Below are 20,406 nucleotides of genomic sequence, written 5' to 3'. Positions count from 1 at the left end.
GCCAACCGACCACATGCATTTAGTCTAGCTAGAGCGAGCGAGCCTGCCTATATAGCTAGCTGCTAATTAATTACAGGGCAGCTTAATTAATAGTCGACCCACATCAGAATAAGTGCGCGCATACCATCAGCTTCTTGTCTCTCCCGAGATGTACACTGTAACATGGGCGGGGAGCTATATATATATATATATATATATTCACAAGTCTGTAACATTATTAATATTACATATAAGATCATTAATTAAGAATTTTGAACATTTTTAATTAATTAAAAGAACCTCAACCAAGTTTATGAACCATGCGTTGACACATTTTGATCTAATATTGACTCTTGGCAGATGGGGTTTTATTAATGAGTAATTATACTCATCATCTCATGATGTGACATTAAATGATAAGTTTACGAATGAAATATAATAAATAGTCTCGGCCAATCATCTAATATCATATCAAAAACATGATGTAAATTGTGAACTACTATATATATATACATATATATATATATCGCAGGACAAGGTCATGTGCTTAATTAACACTAATCTATAACCTGCATGTGTTACTGTTTAATTATGTAATAAAAAAAGATTAGTAAATGACATAGAAAAATATAATGAGTCGTTTATATATTTTATAGGAACCGGTGAAATCTTTCCTTTCTTTTGCTTTCCTTAAATTAGGCGCAGCATGCACATCAATCCGTCTTGAAATATTTAAAACCCTGGAGTTTTTCAATAATTTATAGTACTTCTGCATGAGTATTAATCCAATTTACACGCCGATTCTCAATGATGCAAGAGACATTGATGAGTCAGAATCCGAATTGCTTCCTAGCTGATGAATGTATACCAACCAACATATATAGCCTAACTTAACATGAGGACAAGACCATGTTATTTTTAATGATTTTGTTCACTGTTGTCTATGTTTGCATCCAAAACTCTCATCATGTACAGGTATATAATTAATGTAAAATTTATAGAGTATTAGAGTGAATTGAATAACTTAATTAGATTCAATTCACTTTGAGCCAAAAACCAGAAGGGGGCCGCGCGCGGATCAGAGGGCAGGTACTGCCTGGGGATACTGTGGGTTCATGAACCAAGTCCTTGTTCTGCTAAAGAAGATTAAAACAGGCCAGCGCATGCATTGCCTTTATACGTACCCTAATATCAAGAGAACTGTACGTGTTGCATGCAGGTCATCAAACACAATGCATAAATTTTCAAGGATTCATGCAGCATGCACAATAATCGCTCGCCCTTTTGTTGTTTTTAGAATTAATGATTTATTATCTTGATGCATGCTTTTCCAATTCCAACATTGTGTTTTACATTGCTGAAGGTTCATGCATGTCAATCAAAATCATCCGCCCTGTAGCTTGGGTGCTAGTACTCTTAAAATATATTTTGGGATTTTTCTTGCTGGATCTTACTTAATCATGTACAAGTACTACTGTGTATACTTTAAAATTGTGTTGTATTTTTTAAGAAAAAATCTAATTGTAAGCGATTTTGCGCACTAATACGCGCACCCATTTAATATTATTAGTCAAAAAGTAGATTTTATTGAAATAGTATTAATTTGAATTTAGAATGTGAAGGCAACAACATTAATACGCAGATTGGTACGCAAACTTGTTTGTACAGAGCAAAACTTATTTTTTAATGAATAATTGTTCTATTTTATTTCCAGGGGATTTAATTTTCAAAACACATGGAATTATATTATGAATAGAGAACTACTATAGACATAAAGAGATTATACAAAAGTAAACTCACAAACTGGCATAATTTCATGTGATGCGTTAGATCTATTTTACATAAAATGTAACTTTACAATCTGATGTATTGCATCAAGCCATGTCAGTTTGCGGATTTCTTTGTATAATTTTTCTGTGGCTAAATTATTTCTCTTATGGATAGCCCGTAATTAATCTAAAATCTATTTTTTTTTTCTTGGCAATATATAGGAGATTTTTATATTAATAAAGTAGAAGTGATCATACAATACTAGGGTATATAGGAGCGAATCCGATATATGAACAACAATAGAAAATATAACTTAACAAAAATTTTATATGCAATAATTTTTACGTACTTCTTGCACACTTTATTAATGTGATTGGCTGCATCATTATTTTTTAATATAAAATAACTGTTTTGGTCAATTAAATCAGTAGTGCAGAAAGAGTACGCAAAAATGATTGTATGTAGTAAAACTCGCAAAACATGATTTTTTTAATGATATTTGTAATCATAAAGTGTGCAAGCGCTGCGTACTTATTTTGAAAAAAATGAATAAATGTGGAATTATATGAAAAAAAAATTAAATTTTTTATAGGGAACTCTATTTTTTTCAAAAGGAATGCGCAGCGTTTGCACAAATTATGACTGTATTTATCATTATTCTTTTTTTTTTTTCAAAGATTGAGAGATAAATATAGGAGGGTGGTGTCGGGGCTAAGGAAGCGAGAGGAAATCAGTCGGTCCATCACCCGTGTTCTAGGGTATGTGGGGTTAAAGTTATCGCGGAGCCGGGCGGTAGCATCAGAGATGAGGATGCCATCGACTGCTGTAACAAGCGTTTCACTTCTCTTCACCAGTATGAGACACTTCAGGCAGTGATGATTGCCAGCATCGCTTTACCCTTTTCAACTCATATGTTACCATCCAAGCACCATGATTGAAAGTCCTCGCCCCCCTCATACAATAAGTAGGGGCAATCTTATTGGGAAGTCACTGTAGTCGCATTAGATTGATGTAATAAGCCAAATGTTGTGCAATCAATTTTAGTGTATTTCATGGCATCAGTTTTGATCAGATTGGGAAATCTACATATTTCAGGATTTTTTGGTTAAATCGAGATGAAATGGGAAGAGTTCAATCTCAACAGTGGAGTGGTTAATAAGAGAAAAAAAAAATTAGAGAAAGAGGCTTCTCTGGTTACTATTCAGGTTATTATCCAACTTATAGATGAGTTGTATTATGTACGTATGCGAAAACCATATCTAATATAGTTGAAATGATCTTTGGACAAGTTAATATAGCAATTAAATGTTGCAAGACGTATATGATGTCTTATTTTCTTTTTTTTTTGAGCAAGCTAATAATTTTATTAAAACTAAAAGGAAATACAAAAGACAGGAGAGGGAATCCCCAACAAATAACCCCAACAAGTTAATATGGAGCAAGAAATAAAAACAACCAAATGGGAAATGGATACATCCTATCAAAAAATAAAAATGAGTAGGAAGTCCTTTAAAACACTCTGTTACAGCCAATACATCGCATATATCACATATGAATGAGAGCAAAAGAAGACAACAGGGCCAAAACCTTAGTCCGTACTCCTGTTCCTTGATTAGGTCGAGGAAATGATTACCAAAAGATGGTTTTAGCACGAAGGGATTGTAATACTGTGGATGAAACTAGAATGGATAAGGGAGCACAATAGCTAAACTGTTTCAAAATGTCTGTCCTACAGATTTTCGGGCTAGGAAGTAAAAACCGATATCGAGGGACATCACACATCCTGATACATTGATAGGACTGAATCAGTCCTGACACGAGCAAAATAACAAAAAACTTTCATCCATAGACCAGGATTTCACCCACCCTTCTACCTCAATTATTGCACGAGAAAAGTAATAACCAGTGTCCAAAACAAAATGCCTAGATTTAGAAATTTTTTTTAACAGGGAGTCATACTTTTCTAATCAGCTTCCGTTCATTCCATGACAACCTTGGCCCCAAGAGCTTTCATCTTCTCAATTATTTGTTCACATTCTTCTTTTGATACTCCTCTTTTAAAAACCGAAGGGGTCTTCTCCACCAAGTCTTTGGCTTCCTTGAGACCCAAATCGGTGAAACTCCTAACCTCCTTGATTACCTTGATCTTTGCAGCAGCTTCATAGGACTCAAGTTTCAATTCAAAAACAGTCTTTTCTGGTTGCTTCTCCTCCTTGGCTGCAGTTGGTGCCTTCCCTGTAATTCCAGCCAACCCAGCAGCTCCTGGTTTCATAACCCCCACTGTTGGTGGTTCCTTCATTCCCATTTTTCTCATAATTATGGCTCCCAGCTGGCAAGCTTCAGCCAATGTGAGTCCTGAAACTTCATCTACAAGCCTAAAGACACGTTCAGTTGGAGGACTACGATGCTCTGTAGGATCGAAAGTAGCTGGGTCATAATCAGTAGGGAGCCTTCTCTGATCAATCTCCACTTCTTCCTCACTTTCCTCTTCAATTGCAGGTTGACTAAAGCTTCGGGTGAACCCATTGAAGTTAAAGGTATTTAGTCCTACCACAGCTTTTCTGGACAACCCATTAGGCAGACTATGTCTTCTTAAAATGAAGCTCATTTTCAGGTTTATATTCTATTGATGGAAAATCAACCTCTAGGCTTTGGAATTTAAGTAGACAACAATACGGTCTGGAATCCACAAAATGAACAGAAAGGATCAGAAGATTGTTAAATCATACATTCCTTCAATCGTGTTTCATATAACAGGAAATAATTAAAGATAAACTGGAAATGAAATTAAGCTTCAAAAGAAAAATAACAGGAAAAATATATTAATAGGTCTAAACCTGTCGAAGAGAAGATACAAAAATTTTGAAAAAAGGTAATGAAAAGTGGGGAGAAGAGAAACATGATAATTAGGATCCTTGAATCTTAAAGAATTAAAAATTTCAATGCATCAAAAGAAACATGATGATTACGGTTGGATATATTTTTTCATCTAAAACTCAACAGAAATTGTTCCTATGAAAAGCAATCCTCAATCCTGAAGCAATTGAAATTCAAAGGAGTGGCAAAGTCTACGAAGGAGGAAATGGGCATATTGCCTAAAGCACTAAACAGATCGTACAGAAGAACACAAGAAACAAGATTTTAGCTCCAAAGAAGACCCTTAATCCATTAAATGCATAATTATTTCTCCCGGACCAGATCATCCCTATAATGCAAAGTGGAAATATATTCCAGGAGGGACTACTGTCTTCCAAACCAACTTTTCCAACAACAAACTACATCAGCCACCTTTATGGATTTTTTTTTTCCCAAAACCCCTTTTAATAAAATCACTCAAAAGGATCACTTGATACTTCAAACAAAGCAGAATATTTTTTATTGATTCTCATCTACCCACTGCCCATCAACGTTCCTAAAGCAAGTTTTTCTAAGATGCGTATAGTCACGTTCTACCACAATGGCTAAAATTTATGGGCAGATGAGTTGTGCCCGTCACATAAATCCAATATAATAATGGTATAGGGCTAATACGCTCTCTCATTGCACGTGTGTAACTGAACATTGAAAAGAAATAATGGTGGCATATACGTTATCAATCCACAAATTACCAAACTACGGCAACTAGTATTTCCTAATGCAAAATTTCCCAACATATTCAAGTACCCAAAACAGCAGTTAGCTAGTACATCTGAGCTTCTCAGAAAAAACACAAAAATAAAAAACAAACTAGTACAATCGAGCTGTCAACTTGGAAATTAATTTTCAAAAGAATTCCCACGTACTTATTAAGTTACATACACAAACTTTTTCTGTAACTTATTTACAAAAGAGGAAAAAAAAATCGTTTGCTTATATGAGATGATGAAGGAAATGGGATTAAAGATTCATTTGCAACCTAAACGACTAAAAATTTCAGCCACTTAAGCCTCTTTTAATTACTTTTATCACATTTTCTCAGCAGCCAAACAGACAAAGCACAAAGGAAAGCAATAAAAAATATAGCTTTTCAAGTTTCTGAGGGAGCCATTTCAGCATATGTGAATTAATCAAGAATAAGGGAAATTAGGGAAAAAAACATCGATTTCACATCATAGTTCAAGATGAGAGAAAGAGGAAGATAACCTTTGAGAGAAGAAGCCAAGCTCTAACACCCTAAACTGGCAAAAAGAACCAATTTTAAAAACTATATCCGCTCAAACATTCTAAATCTTCTGGTTCAGATTCTCTTCAAACTACAAAAGAAGCACAAATACCAAACACATACAAATAATCTTATGCAGAAACTATAGAAATGCTAAAGAGAATATTTACCCGAAGGAGCAGCTGAATCCCTGACCCGGAATTACGAAAGAAGTAGAAAAAAACAGCGCCGTCGAGGATGGTTCGTCGGAGGGCTTTTTTCTCTGATCGGCGATAGTCCAACTTGAATGTGTGTGCGTGTTTGTCGGTGTGCGAGCAGATTGCCGAGCTCCAGTTACTCTCAAATGGGGTACACTGATTCTTTGGTATTTCGTAAACGACGTCGTCCTTTGAGCATGGCAACCAATGGTCCAGTACTCTCAAATTCTCAATGACACCCTTTTATGTGCCCGACCCGAGTCAATAAATAGCGCGTCTTACACGCGCTATCCTTGTTGCTGGCGTCGCAGTTTCACAGTGTGAGAGAGAATGAAGAACGATGGAAAGGTAGTGGTGGAGAAGGTGGGAGGGAGATCGACAGTGACGAGGTGCTTCTCAAAGTATCCCCTTAAATTCATCATTCCCAATAAGGTTCAGTACTTCTCCTTCTATCTACCATACGTGGGCAATCGGTTTTCATCACAGACAATCTGAACTGAGGGTGTTCGCATGCTCCTCCTTTTGCTTTTCCCTTAGGTGGGTCCCTCCAAAACCGATGCTGTTTGGATTTACAGCCTCACCTATGGTGGTGGCATTGTCTCCGTATGTTGCATTTCTTCTTCTTCTTCTCTCTCTCTCTCTTTGTATTACAAATAATCGATCTATTTGCTTGTGGATTGTAATAGTCTTGAATGTTTCTATGTTATTGGGTTTAGGGTGATTCTATCTCGTGTGAATTAACCATTGGAGATGGTTGCACCACTGTCCTCACAACCCAAGCTTCAACAAAGGTAGATTTCTTCAACCTCTCTCGATTTGATTTTCGATGGGTCAATATAAATTAATTTTATGTGTCTTCTTTGCATTTTCTTTTGGGTTAACGGGCTTTGAATTGTATGTAATTCTGGATTGCGTGCTTTTAATAATTTTGTACTCGGACGGGTCGGACCTCTGTGTATTTCTTTCGATTCTTGTTATATATGCACCTCTCGTCATGGTTTCGCTTTATGCTCCCATAGGTATACAAGAGTATGGGATCCAAGTGCTCTGAACAAGCGTTGGAGGTAAAAATCTTGCCTTAACAAAATTACATAAAATATTTATATCACCGGCTACTACTTAATTAACTTACAAATATTATGTTAAAATGCTGAACTACTGTGTCCTGGAGGAGCATTAGTTGTCTATTTGTATTTGGTCCCGTGGTTTTAAGTTGACAACTTTTTTGGAGTTCAAGAGATCCGAGGAATAAATGGTTGATCTTCTTCTTCTTCTTCTTCCTTTTCTTCTTCTTTTTTTCAATGTTCCTCTTTATTTTGTTTTCTTTGTATATGTTTATGGTTCCATTAATCCATTTGCAAGGAGTTAGGTTATAGGAGATTTTCCTGTTGAAATTACAAGACGACTTTGCTCAAAGATACAAAGACTTGATGAAGATTTCCTTTTGATTATTTGTATGACAAATGATTTCAAAGTGATAATGGTGAATTAATGAAATGAAATAGGCAAGAATCGGGAGTGATGCTATTTTGGCCATTGTTCCAGACCCAGTGACATGTTTTTCCACAGCAAGATACTCTCAGAAACAGGTCTTTAGGGTGGTTTCAGACTCGAATTTGGTTATTGTTGATTGGATTACCAGTGGACGCCATGAAAGTGGAGAAAGATGGGATTTTGATCTTTATAAGAGCACCAACCGCATACTCTTAGAAGGTGATCTGCCTTTGTTTCTAGATACGGTAATGCTCGAGTTTGTTTTATTCTTAGTTGTTGCATTAATGTGCTGCTGCTTATTGAATGTACTGTTAGAAAGGAATTTATCTTTAATAAATGGGGATTCTGGAAAGCTCTCAATTTATTTTTGTTTTTCGGTTCTCTGTTCTGATGGCAGTGTTATGAAGAAACCATGTCCTATTTTAGGGACAGTAGTGCAACCTAATCAACTTAGCTCTGCTATATTCATCACCATACACTATTTGTGATCTTTTCCCTGCAGCTTTTTTTTACTGACTCTCCACGTCTTTGCAGATATATATTCACTCATAAAAACAATGTCTTCCCAGTATTTCCTCCTCCTTTGAATCTCCAACTTGCTTCAATACGTTACAAGCTGGTGCCATGTTTATGTCCTCTATTTTCATTTTTGTGCAACCCGGATTTTGATTCAAAACTTTGGTGATTTCATTTTATTCTTATTTCAGAAGAACTGAAAATTTCATAGTTAATTTTTCGTCTTGTTATGCTTTTTAAGTCTTTTTTTATAAGTATACTTTTGGCATAGCCCAAGTACTGTTATGTTTTTTAAGTCTTGGGATGTATTTTTTGCATGATGCACCTGGAGATTCTAGTTTCTTTTCCTAGGACTTCATCTCACATGTTTTAGTGTTCTGGAACAGGTGCTTCTAGAGCGAGGAAGCATTGCCTCAATTGCAGAACGCATGCAGGACTACCAAGTCATTGCAATGGTTGTTCTCTTTGGGTGAGTACTTGGTGATTTATAACCCATTTGCAGCTTCGTTATCCTGTATATTACATATAATTCCTGTAATGATTAACTTTAGTTATGTTAAAAAGGAGGTGAAAGAAATTTGAATAAATAAATCAATGTTAGACCTTGCAATTGCTACCTTGTAGGCCAAAGATGAAGCACATTCAGAACCAAGTTCAAGAAGATGTGAAGAAGATAATGTCTGAGCAGTTGATTATTCCTTCCACTTCCTTGGGCCACCAAATAATGAATAAATCTAAGCATTACTTGATGAAACCAAGCTTTGTTGCTTCTGCCAGTGTCTTTGGTCCAAAGGTAATTTCCTCAGTTGGTGCTACCAAGGCTGCCAATAAGTTTTTATGCTACACCTGCACATCCCATGTTTTCGTCAACCCGCTTGCTTACAGAGCTAAGTAGTATGAAGTAATTATTTTCATAACCTAACTATATGAAATTTATATGCTTACTAGCCACTCAATAATCTTTAGAACCACCTTCACTCTGTTTGCTACAGTTCAAGTCAACCTCAAAATTCTTGTTGTCCGACTAGCGTCTTAGTCTTGATTTATCTCAAAAGTTCATTAATTAATATATTAATCTGATTATATGTAAGTCAAATTTAGTGTATAAGATTCATTTTGTGAATGCTCCATGCATTTTTATGGACTTTTTTCAGGTGAACGCAAATTTTCATATGATGGATTTTTGAAATTAACCACAACACATGTATAAAAATACAATTAGTATTTTCAGGAACCAAGTCAGTCAAGCTCGTCTCTTCATCCCCGACAAGGTTTCCTATTTTTACTTTGAATTTTTGTCACAAGGATGCATAGATTGTTGTACTACTAGCCTGCATCAGTTGTGGGGGGGTTTAATATGACCTCTTGATATAAAAACAATTGCTCTCTGTAATGTCTGAATCACAAAACAGGAGTCTTTTTGTTATGTAGCTCATTAATCAGGGTGAAACTATATGTTAACTGATCTCTCTCTCTCTCTATAATTTGTAACACAAACGTCAAGGGATCTTGAACCCATGACTTCATCTGCCCCTCTATTTTTTGAAGGGGATGAGGTGCCATATGAGCTAGAGCTCAATAACACTACATTAATCCAGCTCTTAAAGTATCCCTGTACTCCCTTCATCCCTTCAAGCTTTGGGTTATGCTTCTTTTTTTTTTTTTGATAAGTTGGCTATGTATTTGAAGATCCAATTTAGAGTTTGCTTACGTTTTCATAGACATTTAACAGAAATATTATATAAGCTTCATATTGCTTGGCTATCTAAGTTCAATGCTAACCAGTGGTCGTGTGTGTGAGAGTGTGCAGGGAATAGGTGTCGTTGTCCGTATAGCTGCCATGACAACTGAATCTGTTTATAGATTTCTGCAACAACAATTGGCTAGCATGGAGCCATTGCTTGGGGTGTCACCATATAGATAAATATGCAGCAGAATGTGTTTTGTAACAGAGGTAGTTGTCAGTGGTGCTTAAGCTTTGCCTCTATTGTAAGTAAAGCATATGTTTCCATTCTTCTATGGATGTCTACTTTTTGCCAATTTTTTTGGTGGCTACAGTATGTATTACCTCATAGATCCTGTTTCCCTATTCCTTCACAAATTGTAGATGTTGAAGGCTCCGGTATGTGGAGAAAACAATGCAGGCCACCATCGTAAAGAGGCCGTGCTGGAAAATGGGTAGACAATTAGAGCTCCTTCATCAATTTGCTAGGATGATGGGTTACTACTAGATTTGGAATAAATGGGGGACTTTTAATTACTATCTTTACAGATGTGCCATGCAAAAAGATGCTTCTTTCTTTCAACTGTCGCCTCTAATTCGTAAGCGCATAGGTGCATGACTTTTACAGGCGAATGCTAATTCATCTTCCATTTCCATACGCCTGGTTTGTTTGTTTTTTGAAATTTTGTATTCAAAATTTCAAAGTGATCCAACTACCATGAATAATATGTAACCGGTTAGTAATTTTAGCGTCTTATAGTCCAGAGGGGTGAAAAAAGAAAAGAAAAACTATCTTGCTGAAGACATCTTGCCATTTCAGTCCCTACTTAAAAATAATTTTTTGACTACCTATAATAGACCTCATGGAGAGGATTCTAGCCTAATTTGAATTTGTTTTTCCCTACCATGAGCTTCAGGTTCAGAAAATGATAACTCGTTAATTACCTAATTCCCCATGCCCTAAGGCCCCTAACATTTACAAGCGCCTTGCTCATTCAACAAACATGATCTAACATATACATCATCCACAGTTCAAATGCTCAAGTTTCTGATATATCGAGTATACTCATTTCATGCAACAATTCACCATAGAAATGATGCCCCGAAAACAAGCATTAACAATTTGAGATCAAAATTGAGCCTTGAATTTCCCCATTCAGGTTCAAAAAGGTCTTCACTTGCAGATAAACAACCATAATTGAATATCAAGGGGCATCACAGCTCAAGGATAAAATGCACAACATATATTTGACATAATAGAATCAGTCCTGACATACTTCAGATATCCCAAAACCTCTAATCCATACACACATTTCAACCACTCTTCCGTCTGAGACAGCACCAGAAAGATTAACCTCGGTCATTCTAATTTCAGTTGAAGCAGAGCCGCAGAGATTGAGAACTCAAAACTAAAATGAAATCTCGCAAGGCGCATGAAATGTTCTTCCGCGGCATATAGCTTCTAGGTTTTCTCCAGCATAAGAACATAGTGGTGATACCTCCACACCTGCGAACAAAATCGTCCAACATAAAAGTATGTGGTATACCTAGAACTATGGCACCGTCCTCTCTCTTTTACTTGTTTATTCTCTTTGTTTTAGCATTTAATAACACTTGATATGATTCAATTGAACTACAGAAATGCATATAAAACAAAGCTTGTGATTACCAGTTGCATATAAGGGAACCGAATGTGTTAAGAAGCCACCTGCAGCAACTACCCAACGACTATGGAGCCGGAGAACAAGAAGCCTAGCACTATCCGGGGTGTCAAAATTTGACCCGTTGGCATTTTTTACAGGTGCAAACTCCTCTTCCCGTGTTACCTGGATATTGGGCCAAACATTTTTCTAATTTTTAATAAGCAGGAGAAATATAAGTGCTGGGATTAACTTAACTGAAAAAACAAAAGTAACCTCAAAAAGTGCAGTTGAAGGAGCATAAGGAAATGCATCAAAAATAAACTGCTCTAGTTTTAATCCCATCGTATGTCCGTGGATAGAAGGAATTTTCTTCTCAGCAAGATGGTAACTGCAGTCACAAAGCATGTGAACATTAACATCATGTAACAGTTAGAAACTATAGATGGAGAGCTACAGATGTAAGAGGCTAATGATGTATTACAACATAAAACAAATTTCAGACTGAGAACTAGCATTCTGCTTTGTGGTGTCACAATATGAGTTAACAGTAATGTGGCATGCAACTATATTCTTTTCATTTTTTTTTTCTGTGCTGACATATCCAACTTCTGGATAGATTCAAAACAGATGTTCCAAGACACAGAAGCTAGCTCATGTTCTTCCTCTACTTGTACTACTTATAGGCATCCAAAGACCCTCAGCCTTATATTATAAAACCTATAAATTTAATGTCGATCACTCTTCTTTATCCCAGGGATATGAAAAAGAGTGCCGCACAGAGTTACAGGGATGAGGGAGTAAAGGGTAATCTATACATAATGAATGGTTCAATCAGCATTACTTGAAAGTTAAACACAGCTTATGTAAATATAGGCCAAAACTCTGTTCTAATAGAAAAATAAGTATTTTATATTAGGAGCAAGATAAACACATTGGCTAGATTAATGTTATAAACTACTTGGAGTCCCTGACAGTACATGGCACTAATTGATAATTTGATGTCTAGGCATCATGAAAATAAACTTTTGTAACTGTTTTTTTTATAAGTAAAACTTTTGTAACTGTTTTGCATTGTCAGATTATGGAAATAAAAATTAATTCAGCCAACCTAGATTAAAATCAGAGAGAGAGAGAGAGAGAGAGAGAGAGAGCATCACTAACATGCTGTCTTTCTCAAGGCCATTTGCCACTTGGTTTAGAAAATCCAAGCTAAACATGTGTAAGCACACCTGAAAAGCGTAGAGTGACAGAACCAACAATGACAAAAACTATACAAGACAAAACAATTAACAATGCAACCTGGTTTTTTTTATAAGTACAATTAACAATGCAACTATATCCATTAGAGCACATGGCAAGTCAAAACGCTTGGCAAACTATGGTGCTCCAAGGTACCAATAATAATTTTCATTAAAAACATTGAGAAGGAAGCCACGCACATTGGTATTAAACATAAATCTGCTTTTTTATGTGGAAAATTAACAAAACAGCTTACAAAATTTACAGCTTATAGAGCATAATGATTGCAAGTATACCTATTTGACCTTTTATATTCCTCTTTTTCTTTTTTTTTTGGGTTTGTAAGGTTGGATGGGAGGGGGGCAGATCTGAGAGTCTACCATATAGGGATGAGATTGTGTCAACCAAATATAGGGGCAATAAGTATTTCCGACATGGGAAAGAGAAGTTTTCAGAATAGAAGCGGGCTAGCACGTGTCAACAGCCAATGGAAATGAAGGGGAGGATGGCATTGCCATCCTTGCATGAATCACAATTTTCATGAGAAATTCTAAAGAGTCCAGGATTTCAAAGGTGTCATCTGCATGGAGTTGGGACTAAGATAATAAAAAAAATGAAATTCCACATGCACAATACATGTTGTAACCAAGCAATACTAGATCAAACAAGGTGGCAACAGGCATTACATTACTCCAACAAAATCGAAGACGTCCAGTCTGCTGATTGATTGCAGAAGCCAGTGATGAGTCTAACTCACTATATTCAACTACAGTAAGAGGTCCGCCTTTACCACGCCTTACAAACACACCAACCTTTTCTTGGGGATATGCCTGTAACCGAATAACTCCAGGAATCAATATGTAATACTGCATCTAGAAGTTTATGGGGATAAACAGAATGATTACGTACAAAAATCAGCAATTGCAGAGAAGTACCATTGTTCAAGTAAATGATTGAGTGCAGCCTAATCTATGCATTATCAATTGATTGCTTCTTCCCATCATCAAAACTAGGATTATAATGACATATTGATCTACGTGTATCCTTTTCCATACTTTATGTGTACATGACTTGAGCCCCTCTGCACTTTTAAAATTCTTTTGCATTGGTAATCAAAATGAGATGTGGAGCTAAGGCAGATCCATTCCCACCTATGATCTGTTAAAAGTATGAACCTCCATGTATGACCACTTCTAAATTATTACTATGTTTTTTACAACTACGAAATTTATTGATCCTCATATTTAGGCATAGCCCAAGTATACATGTGGCATACAAGAGAGAAATACCTAATTACAGCCTCTAAATTATTAATATTTAGTGTTAATACGGTAATGTTAATATACAATTTATAATAAATAACAGTGCCTCAAAGCCTATAATAGTTTACTGAAGGCTAGAAAGCATAGACGTTCCTTGGGGAAGTGTCCCCGTGCCCGACAACCTGATGGCAACAACATATGTAAGGCAGGCCTCCAGGATGCTTGAATACAGACGATGACAATAGGGATGCCAAATAAATTCAAACATGCATGAAGAAAATAGCAACTGGAGAGTATGAACACATGCAACTCCAAGAATTACACTGATATGTGACTCCAAATATTCATATTCAGTTCATTTCACATTAGGGGAATAATGACTTCAATCAGCATAACACAACCAACAGAAGCTATAGCACAAACCAATTTGAATGCCCCCTAAAAAATTTGGAGTTTTGGATGAGAAGATAGTTAGAGCATGAACCCTCATATACATCTTTTAAAAAAAACAGTTACCTTACGAACAACTTTTGCAGCAGCAGCTACACCTTTATCAATGAAATAGCCCAAGAAAGTAGGATCAGCTACACGGACCTGCTTTCAAAACTCTAATTATTATGTGATCCAATAATTAAATAAAAAAAAAAAGCAGGGTACTTCAACAAAGAGAAAGTTAAAGAAAATGAAATTGACCAGTGCGTTGTCAACTCCATAGCAATCCAAGTATTTAATCCCTCTCGTGGCCATATCTTCTAACAATCTTGAAGATTTTAGAGCTGATCAACAATTTAGGTGTCCAATTGAACCAACAAGTGTTGTCCAATCAATAGGGAGACAAAGAGAAGTCAAAATCAGTAGTTGAATCAGCGTGTTAAGTATAGATTTTAGGAAAAAGATACCTGAATATACTCCTCCATTCCCATCTGGAGCCTTGGACACCTGGCTTAAAAAATAAAACTCATGTAACCACCCGCATAGGCAGAATGGATAAGTAACATATTAAAATTACAAAAAATGGAAATAATTCTAATAACTACATATATTAAATGAATCAACAGATCACACTTATTTCTATCCAAAATTTAAAGGTGAAATTCTCTTCAGCTTTTTGGGATTGCTTATATGAATTGTTGGATAGAGCAATTGGGTATGGTTCGATTCCATTCAATATCTAAGTTTGTGTTATTGCACTATAATAGACCAGTATGCAACATTATATAGCACCCTTAAAATCAAGACACATTGTTGAAATGACTCTATCCTAATTCTATAATATGTTGGAGATATAGCGATCAGTCTGCATATTAGAGTTTAAACTGTCAGACTGGTGGATCTACAAATCAAAGCCTGGATGACCTTTTCCCTATCAGTCTACTTTTTACTGTTTCTTTTCTAATTGAACCTGTTGCATTCTGAATTACTAAGTTGTGCTGAAATTATCAAGTTTAGAAAGACTGCCTATATTAGACTAGCTGTAACACATCTAAATTATGGAATGACATAAACTTTATCCACAACCAAGTAAATTTAGCTTTACTGCATTCTTTTTCTTTTTAATAAGTAAAATTAGCTTTACTGCATTCTTCAGCTCTCTAAATTTGATTTTTTTATGATAATGATGATGATAATGATGAAGAAGTCGTACTTTGTATGGAGTCTCCATAATAAATCTACCATCTTTTGAAACACAAGGTATGGTGCCTTGCTGAAAGAAGGTGACCTGCATCAAAAGGTGTAAATTCAATTTAAGCAGAGAAACCTACAACCCCTCCCACCTTGTCCAAGAAAAAAATAAAAATAATAGAATAACGACCAAGTCTTACTTGATCAGCTTCTAGACCAAAGAATTTATGACTTTCAAAAAATTTGCGTGTAGCATCATCGGTAAATGGACTGGTCATTATATACCAATGTATTTGCATTGATCCAGCAGAAGCTGCAAGTATTATCATAATAGAATATCAATTGATGTGTTAACTGAACAGAAAATAGATAAATGAACATCGAACATACCCAGAAAGGATATAGGGTTTTCTGTTGTTTAACTAAAACTTCAGGGGGGAGAGAGAGAGAGAGAGAGAGAGAGAGAGAGCCTTACCCTCACTTGTAGCTTGGGCAGCAAGTCTTTGAACACATAAAATCCTCTCAGCTTGAAGCTGAAAAAGTGATTTGCCAGATGGAAGCCCAATGTCTAAAATCAAAGTAAAAGTAAAAAGAAAAAGGTTAAAAATTAAAATAACAGAACCATCTACTGTAAAACTAATTAAACTATCATATGGAAGTATCAAGATCTGGGAAAAAATATCAAGAATCACAAAATTCAGAAAAGAAAAGAACTGCCCTAAAGCTCCCTATAGAAAACAACTATAAGGCTCACATATATCATGTTCAGAGAAGGAATATTATTTTAAAAGATATTAACATATATCATAATACAATTAAAAGGTAAATAGAAAAGTTAAAAAAGAATCTTACAGATCGCATAAAAAATACTAACCACCCAAAATTCTTTATTAAACAACCATAAGGCTTATCCATACTATACTGTGTTTGCACACTCTCCACGATTCCTCATCATAAAAAATAAAATATATATATATAAAAAAACACACAGGATGAACAAGCCTTATGGTTTAAAAAGCACAAAATACTAGACAGTTATGATATTGACCCACCATAACAACTGTACTGAACCTAAAATTTCAGCCAGATCTGACAATCAATTGTTGGGAAGTTAGAGGAATGATTGCTCGATCAAGAAGTCATTTATTTCAATGTGAAAGAAATACAAGGATAAACTGAAGGTTAAAGACATAATTCAAGCCATCGACTAAAGCAAAAGGCATATTAGGAAATTCAAACAATTTATTCCATCAACTATTCAAACTGTACAGCATTTGGAGACATAACAGGACAGAATACAAGACAAATAATATGTTATGGAGGGCGTATTACTTTCCTAATAGTTTGATCAACAAGAAGACCTTATATCTTAGCATGCACACCTAGCATGCTCCAACCATTTTCAGTTTAACAACTCTTCTGGTTGGTAGCAGAGGACATGGAGATATGAGGCATTCATCCCCATATTTCTTCTGTTTAAAGTTCCACACCACCCCTTTAGATTATACATGACAGCAAAAGAAACTTGCATGACAGAAAATTGTCAACTCACTGAAACACCCTTTTGGATCTGAACTTCCGAGCCTAGTTCCCTGCATGTATATTTAAATCACAAGAAAACATGCGTATAATTAGAGAGAGAGAGAGAGACCAGAAGATATGGCTCAAGTAAAACTATCGATGACACTAAATAATTTGCAGAGCAAACCACGCCATGGAGGCAGTGTAACAAGCATCTTGATATCGTCTAGAGGATTAAATACCCCCATTTTCCAAAACTAAATTATCTTGATGGACCAATCAATCCCTCTGTGTAATCTTGAGCCAGCAATATGCTAACAAGTGCCCATTATCACGGAAAAAATAAGGAGGAGGTGATTACAAGATTTTAAGATCTTTTTCTTTTAGAAATAATCAAAGATTTAATTAAAAACCACAAAAGGAGAAAATGCTTCAAGATATCTGCACTGCCATACACTTAAACCTACCATTAAGGCCATTGTGATACATTCAATACCCGTAAACCATCTTGCATGCAGTGTTTACTCACAACCAATCAAAGTAACTTCTTATGGCAGTTCAAGAACACCGTACACTATAAGTCCTCAATAAGTCCTTCTAGTTCTCATGTAACACAGTTTCAACCAACCATTAAGAGGGGTAGAACTACAAGGACTCAATCCAGTTCCTCAGCCTTTTTCATCAGGAAATTATGTTGAGTTTCCTAAAGAACTATGTTTGCAATTTATTTTTATGGGCAACTATGTTTGCAATTATTTAATCCATATGTTCCTATTGTTTCAAGGAAAATTATTTTTCCAAAAATATTTATTGATAAAGCTAATTGAGGGTACATCATTAACCCTAAACAAAAAAATGAAGGGAAAAAAGGGTCTATGATAAGTTTTATGTTAAATAATCTGTGTTTCTGTATGAACCCAGAAAGCCAAAAGGAAAATTAGTATTAGCATACAAATCAATATGAGAAAGCCACTGTCCAATATTACTTGATGACTGAGGAAGGAGGAGATGATGGGGGCACAAATGTGATCTTTCTATCTCTTAGAGATTAAAATGCCATAAAAACAATTTACATTCAATCATTTTTCTTTCCAGCTATATTTGTCTAAATAGTTATCTTATCTTGTAGTTTTAGTTATTGAAAATGGATAAAATACAAAAATAAATAAAACCTCCCAAACGTTTTGTTCGTAAACAAAAACATGGGAACACAATATAACATTCCCGAAAGTGTTCTATTATAATGTTGGGGCCTAAGTGCTTTCAGTATCAAATTTGATGATCTTGAAGAGGATACCCCTGAATTAATTTCCATTTTCCTTAGTAGCTTCCAACTAAGAAGATTGTGGAATCCTATAAAGCAACTTTGCCACAAATAGTGATTATTCACGAAAAAGCTACAATCACTGCTTACTAATGAGAAAAGTTCATAAGCGAACGTTCGGAAAAGAATGTAATGCTAACCATAACGTGAGAAGAGAGAGAGAGAGAGAGAGAGAGAGAGAGATTATCCACGGAAAGGTTGACACTTTTACATTATTAGTAAACATAGATATCATTAAATTGTTTTGAGTGGATAAATTCCAAAAAGCAACATCATAAAAGAATTATGGTTGAGAGAGACTGAGAGATTACTCCACTTAAGCATAATTATTAAATAATCAATTCGTTTCACTATAAAGTTGCACATAAACTTAAAGGCGATCTACAGTAAAACTCGACGCATCAAGTATGTCATACGGTTTGACAAATTAAAACACAGAGAGAGAGAGAGAGAGAGAGAGAGAGAGGAGGGGGGGGGGGGGGGGGGGGGGGCGAGTAATAACAGGAACACCTGGCCACCAGATAAAAGCAAGACGGCCAATTTTCCGTCCGAGATGGCCTTCAAACCCATCTTCCACCATCGCTCTCTCTGTTCAAGTGTTCGTTCCTCCACCGTCGAGACACTGCTCTCCGGCACGGGCTCTATCGCCGCTGCTGGTAGCCCTAAAACCTCAAATAAAAGCATGTAATTCACATATCAAAGGTATCAGAACAGCCCTATAAGTGCATACCCATGCATGCATTTATATACGTATTACAACTATATCTAAAGAGAGATGAGAGAGATTCTAACCTTGAGATTGAACCGAGCATCTAATGATCCGATCGATCCTTGGAAGATCCAAGTTCTGAAGAAAGCATCCTCAATTATAATAAATTCATATCTCAAAGGCACTGTTAAAAAAATTATTTTTTAATCACAAAATAAATTAACTTGTGACAAAAAAACAGCGATTCAGTTAATTCGCGGTGGATGACAACGATTTGATGACAAATCAATAGAATTCACCAAAAACTCATCACTAAGCGCCTGTTTGGAAATTCTGAAAATATAGACAAACAAAAATAAACGAAGAGTTCCGAATTACGAATGTCCCGTTGTTTGGCGCCAGAGAAGCAAAATCTCGACGCCATCGTTAAGCTCGATCGTTCCAAGCCGTTAATATTCTTTACGTTGGTTCGTCATCCTTGTCATGAACCAAACATGAAAGGGCAGCAGAACAGAGAAGCTAGCACAAACAAAACAACGAAGAGAGAGAGATCCAGAGGAGGAGGATGAAATGACCTCGATTTCCTTGACGAGAAGGTCGCGTTCCTCGGGGGAGAGCTCGTCCCAGAGGGCAAAAGCGTCCTCCTGGCCGTAGTCCTTGAGCCTCTCCAGCAGAGCCTGCGGTGGCGACGTTGCGTAGTTGTTGCTCTCAATCCCCACCACACCCTGTGGTTCCCTCATTCTCTGTCTCTCGGTGAAGCCTACAGATCTCTCTCTCTCTCTCTCTCTCTCTCTCTCCCCTCTCTGAGTCTCAGACTTTTGCTTTGATTGCTTGCTTCGATTTGAATTGCTGTGGACGGTGGTTGAGAGAGAGAGAGAGCTTATAGAGAGCGAGAGTCAGAGAGGAACTGTGGCGAGGAAGACAAGAATCAATCAGTGCGTGTAACCACCTACAGTCACGCTTCAAATCACGGAAATGGCCTCCGTTTGGTTTTTTAATTACTAGATCTTGCCACTTCCTAGTTCCTTCCTTGTTCCGATTGCCGAAGCCTTCCCTGTTTCTACAACTTTCATCTTCACATTCAGCCCCCCCAAAAAAAAAATTAGCACGTATACCGTTTTTTCTTTCAAAAAATTCTACCAGCTTTACGTCACATAACATATTTATTAAAAATAATAATAATAATCTTTCTACTTTACACGTATAGAACTGCTTAATAGAATAATAATTTTCTTCCAAACTCTCGTGAAATACTATAATTAAAT

The 20,406-nt window shown here is 36.1% G+C and overlaps 3 protein-coding genes across 8 annotated transcripts; 1 reads left to right on the top strand and 2 right to left on the bottom strand.

Moving 5' to 3' along the window:
- Positions 1-3,438: 3,438 nt before the first annotated feature.
- Positions 3,439-6,240, bottom strand: LOC121266267 (50S ribosomal protein L7/L12-like). The gene is made up of 2 exons (XM_041170045.1): positions 6,061-6,240; positions 3,439-4,428 (listed from the first exon to the last, which is right to left on the bottom strand). Exon 2 carries the CDS (start codon positions 4,355-4,357, stop codon positions 3,728-3,730), a length of 630 nt encoding a protein of 209 aa, XP_041025979.1. The 5' UTR covers positions 4,358-4,428; positions 6,061-6,240; the 3' UTR covers positions 3,439-3,727.
- A 29-nt stretch (positions 6,241-6,269) lies between these two features.
- LOC121266265 (urease accessory protein D) lies at positions 6,270-10,398 on the top strand. Of its 4 annotated transcripts, none has more exons than XM_041170041.1 (8): positions 6,270-6,519; positions 6,625-6,690; positions 6,804-6,878; positions 7,107-7,151; positions 7,593-7,800; positions 8,484-8,566; positions 8,699-8,890; positions 9,908-10,398. In XM_041170041.1, exons 1-8 carry the CDS (start codon positions 6,418-6,420, stop codon positions 10,019-10,021), a joined length of 885 nt encoding a protein of 294 aa, XP_041025975.1. In that variant the 5' UTR covers positions 6,270-6,417; the 3' UTR covers positions 10,022-10,398. The 4 variants fall into 4 exon arrangements, with proteins under 4 accessions (XP_041025975.1, XP_041025974.1, XP_041025976.1 ...); XM_041170040.1 differs by having other exon boundaries at positions 7,593-7,826; positions 8,722-8,890; XM_041170042.1 differs by lacking the exon at positions 7,107-7,151 and having other exon boundaries at positions 7,593-7,826; positions 8,722-8,890.
- Positions 10,399-10,844: 446 nt separating this feature from the next.
- Positions 10,845-20,104, bottom strand: LOC121266264 (UDP-N-acetylglucosamine diphosphorylase 1). 3 transcript variants are annotated; one of them, XM_041170037.1, is made up of 16 exons: positions 19,717-20,104; positions 19,225-19,279; positions 18,943-19,094; positions 17,140-17,179; positions 16,063-16,155; positions 15,788-15,900; positions 15,610-15,684; positions 14,864-14,903; positions 14,658-14,740; positions 14,481-14,558; positions 13,389-13,532; positions 12,625-12,692; positions 11,737-11,851; positions 11,490-11,646; positions 11,231-11,327; positions 10,845-11,114 (listed from the first exon to the last, which is right to left on the bottom strand). In XM_041170037.1, coding segments are annotated over exons 1-16 (1,476 nt in total). In that variant the 5' UTR covers positions 19,882-20,104; the 3' UTR covers positions 10,845-11,113. The 3 variants fall into 3 exon arrangements, with proteins under 3 accessions (XP_041025971.1, XP_041025970.1, XP_041025972.1); XM_041170036.1 differs by having other exon boundaries at positions 10,845-11,125; positions 11,214-11,327; positions 19,717-20,103; XM_041170038.1 differs by lacking the exon at positions 19,717-20,104 and adding an exon at positions 19,520-19,703 and having other exon boundaries at positions 10,845-11,125; positions 11,214-11,327.
- Between the last annotated feature and the right edge of the window lie 302 nt (positions 20,105-20,406).

Source organism: Juglans microcarpa x Juglans regia, chromosome 5D (assembly GCF_004785595.1).
Source record: "Juglans microcarpa x Juglans regia isolate MS1-56 chromosome 5D, Jm3101_v1.0, whole genome shotgun sequence".
In the NCBI taxonomy this organism is placed as follows: domain Eukaryota; kingdom Viridiplantae; phylum Streptophyta; class Magnoliopsida; order Fagales; family Juglandaceae; genus Juglans; species Juglans microcarpa x Juglans regia.
The sequence above is the reverse complement of the archived record's forward strand: the minus strand, read 5'-3'. Positions and strand labels throughout refer to the sequence as shown.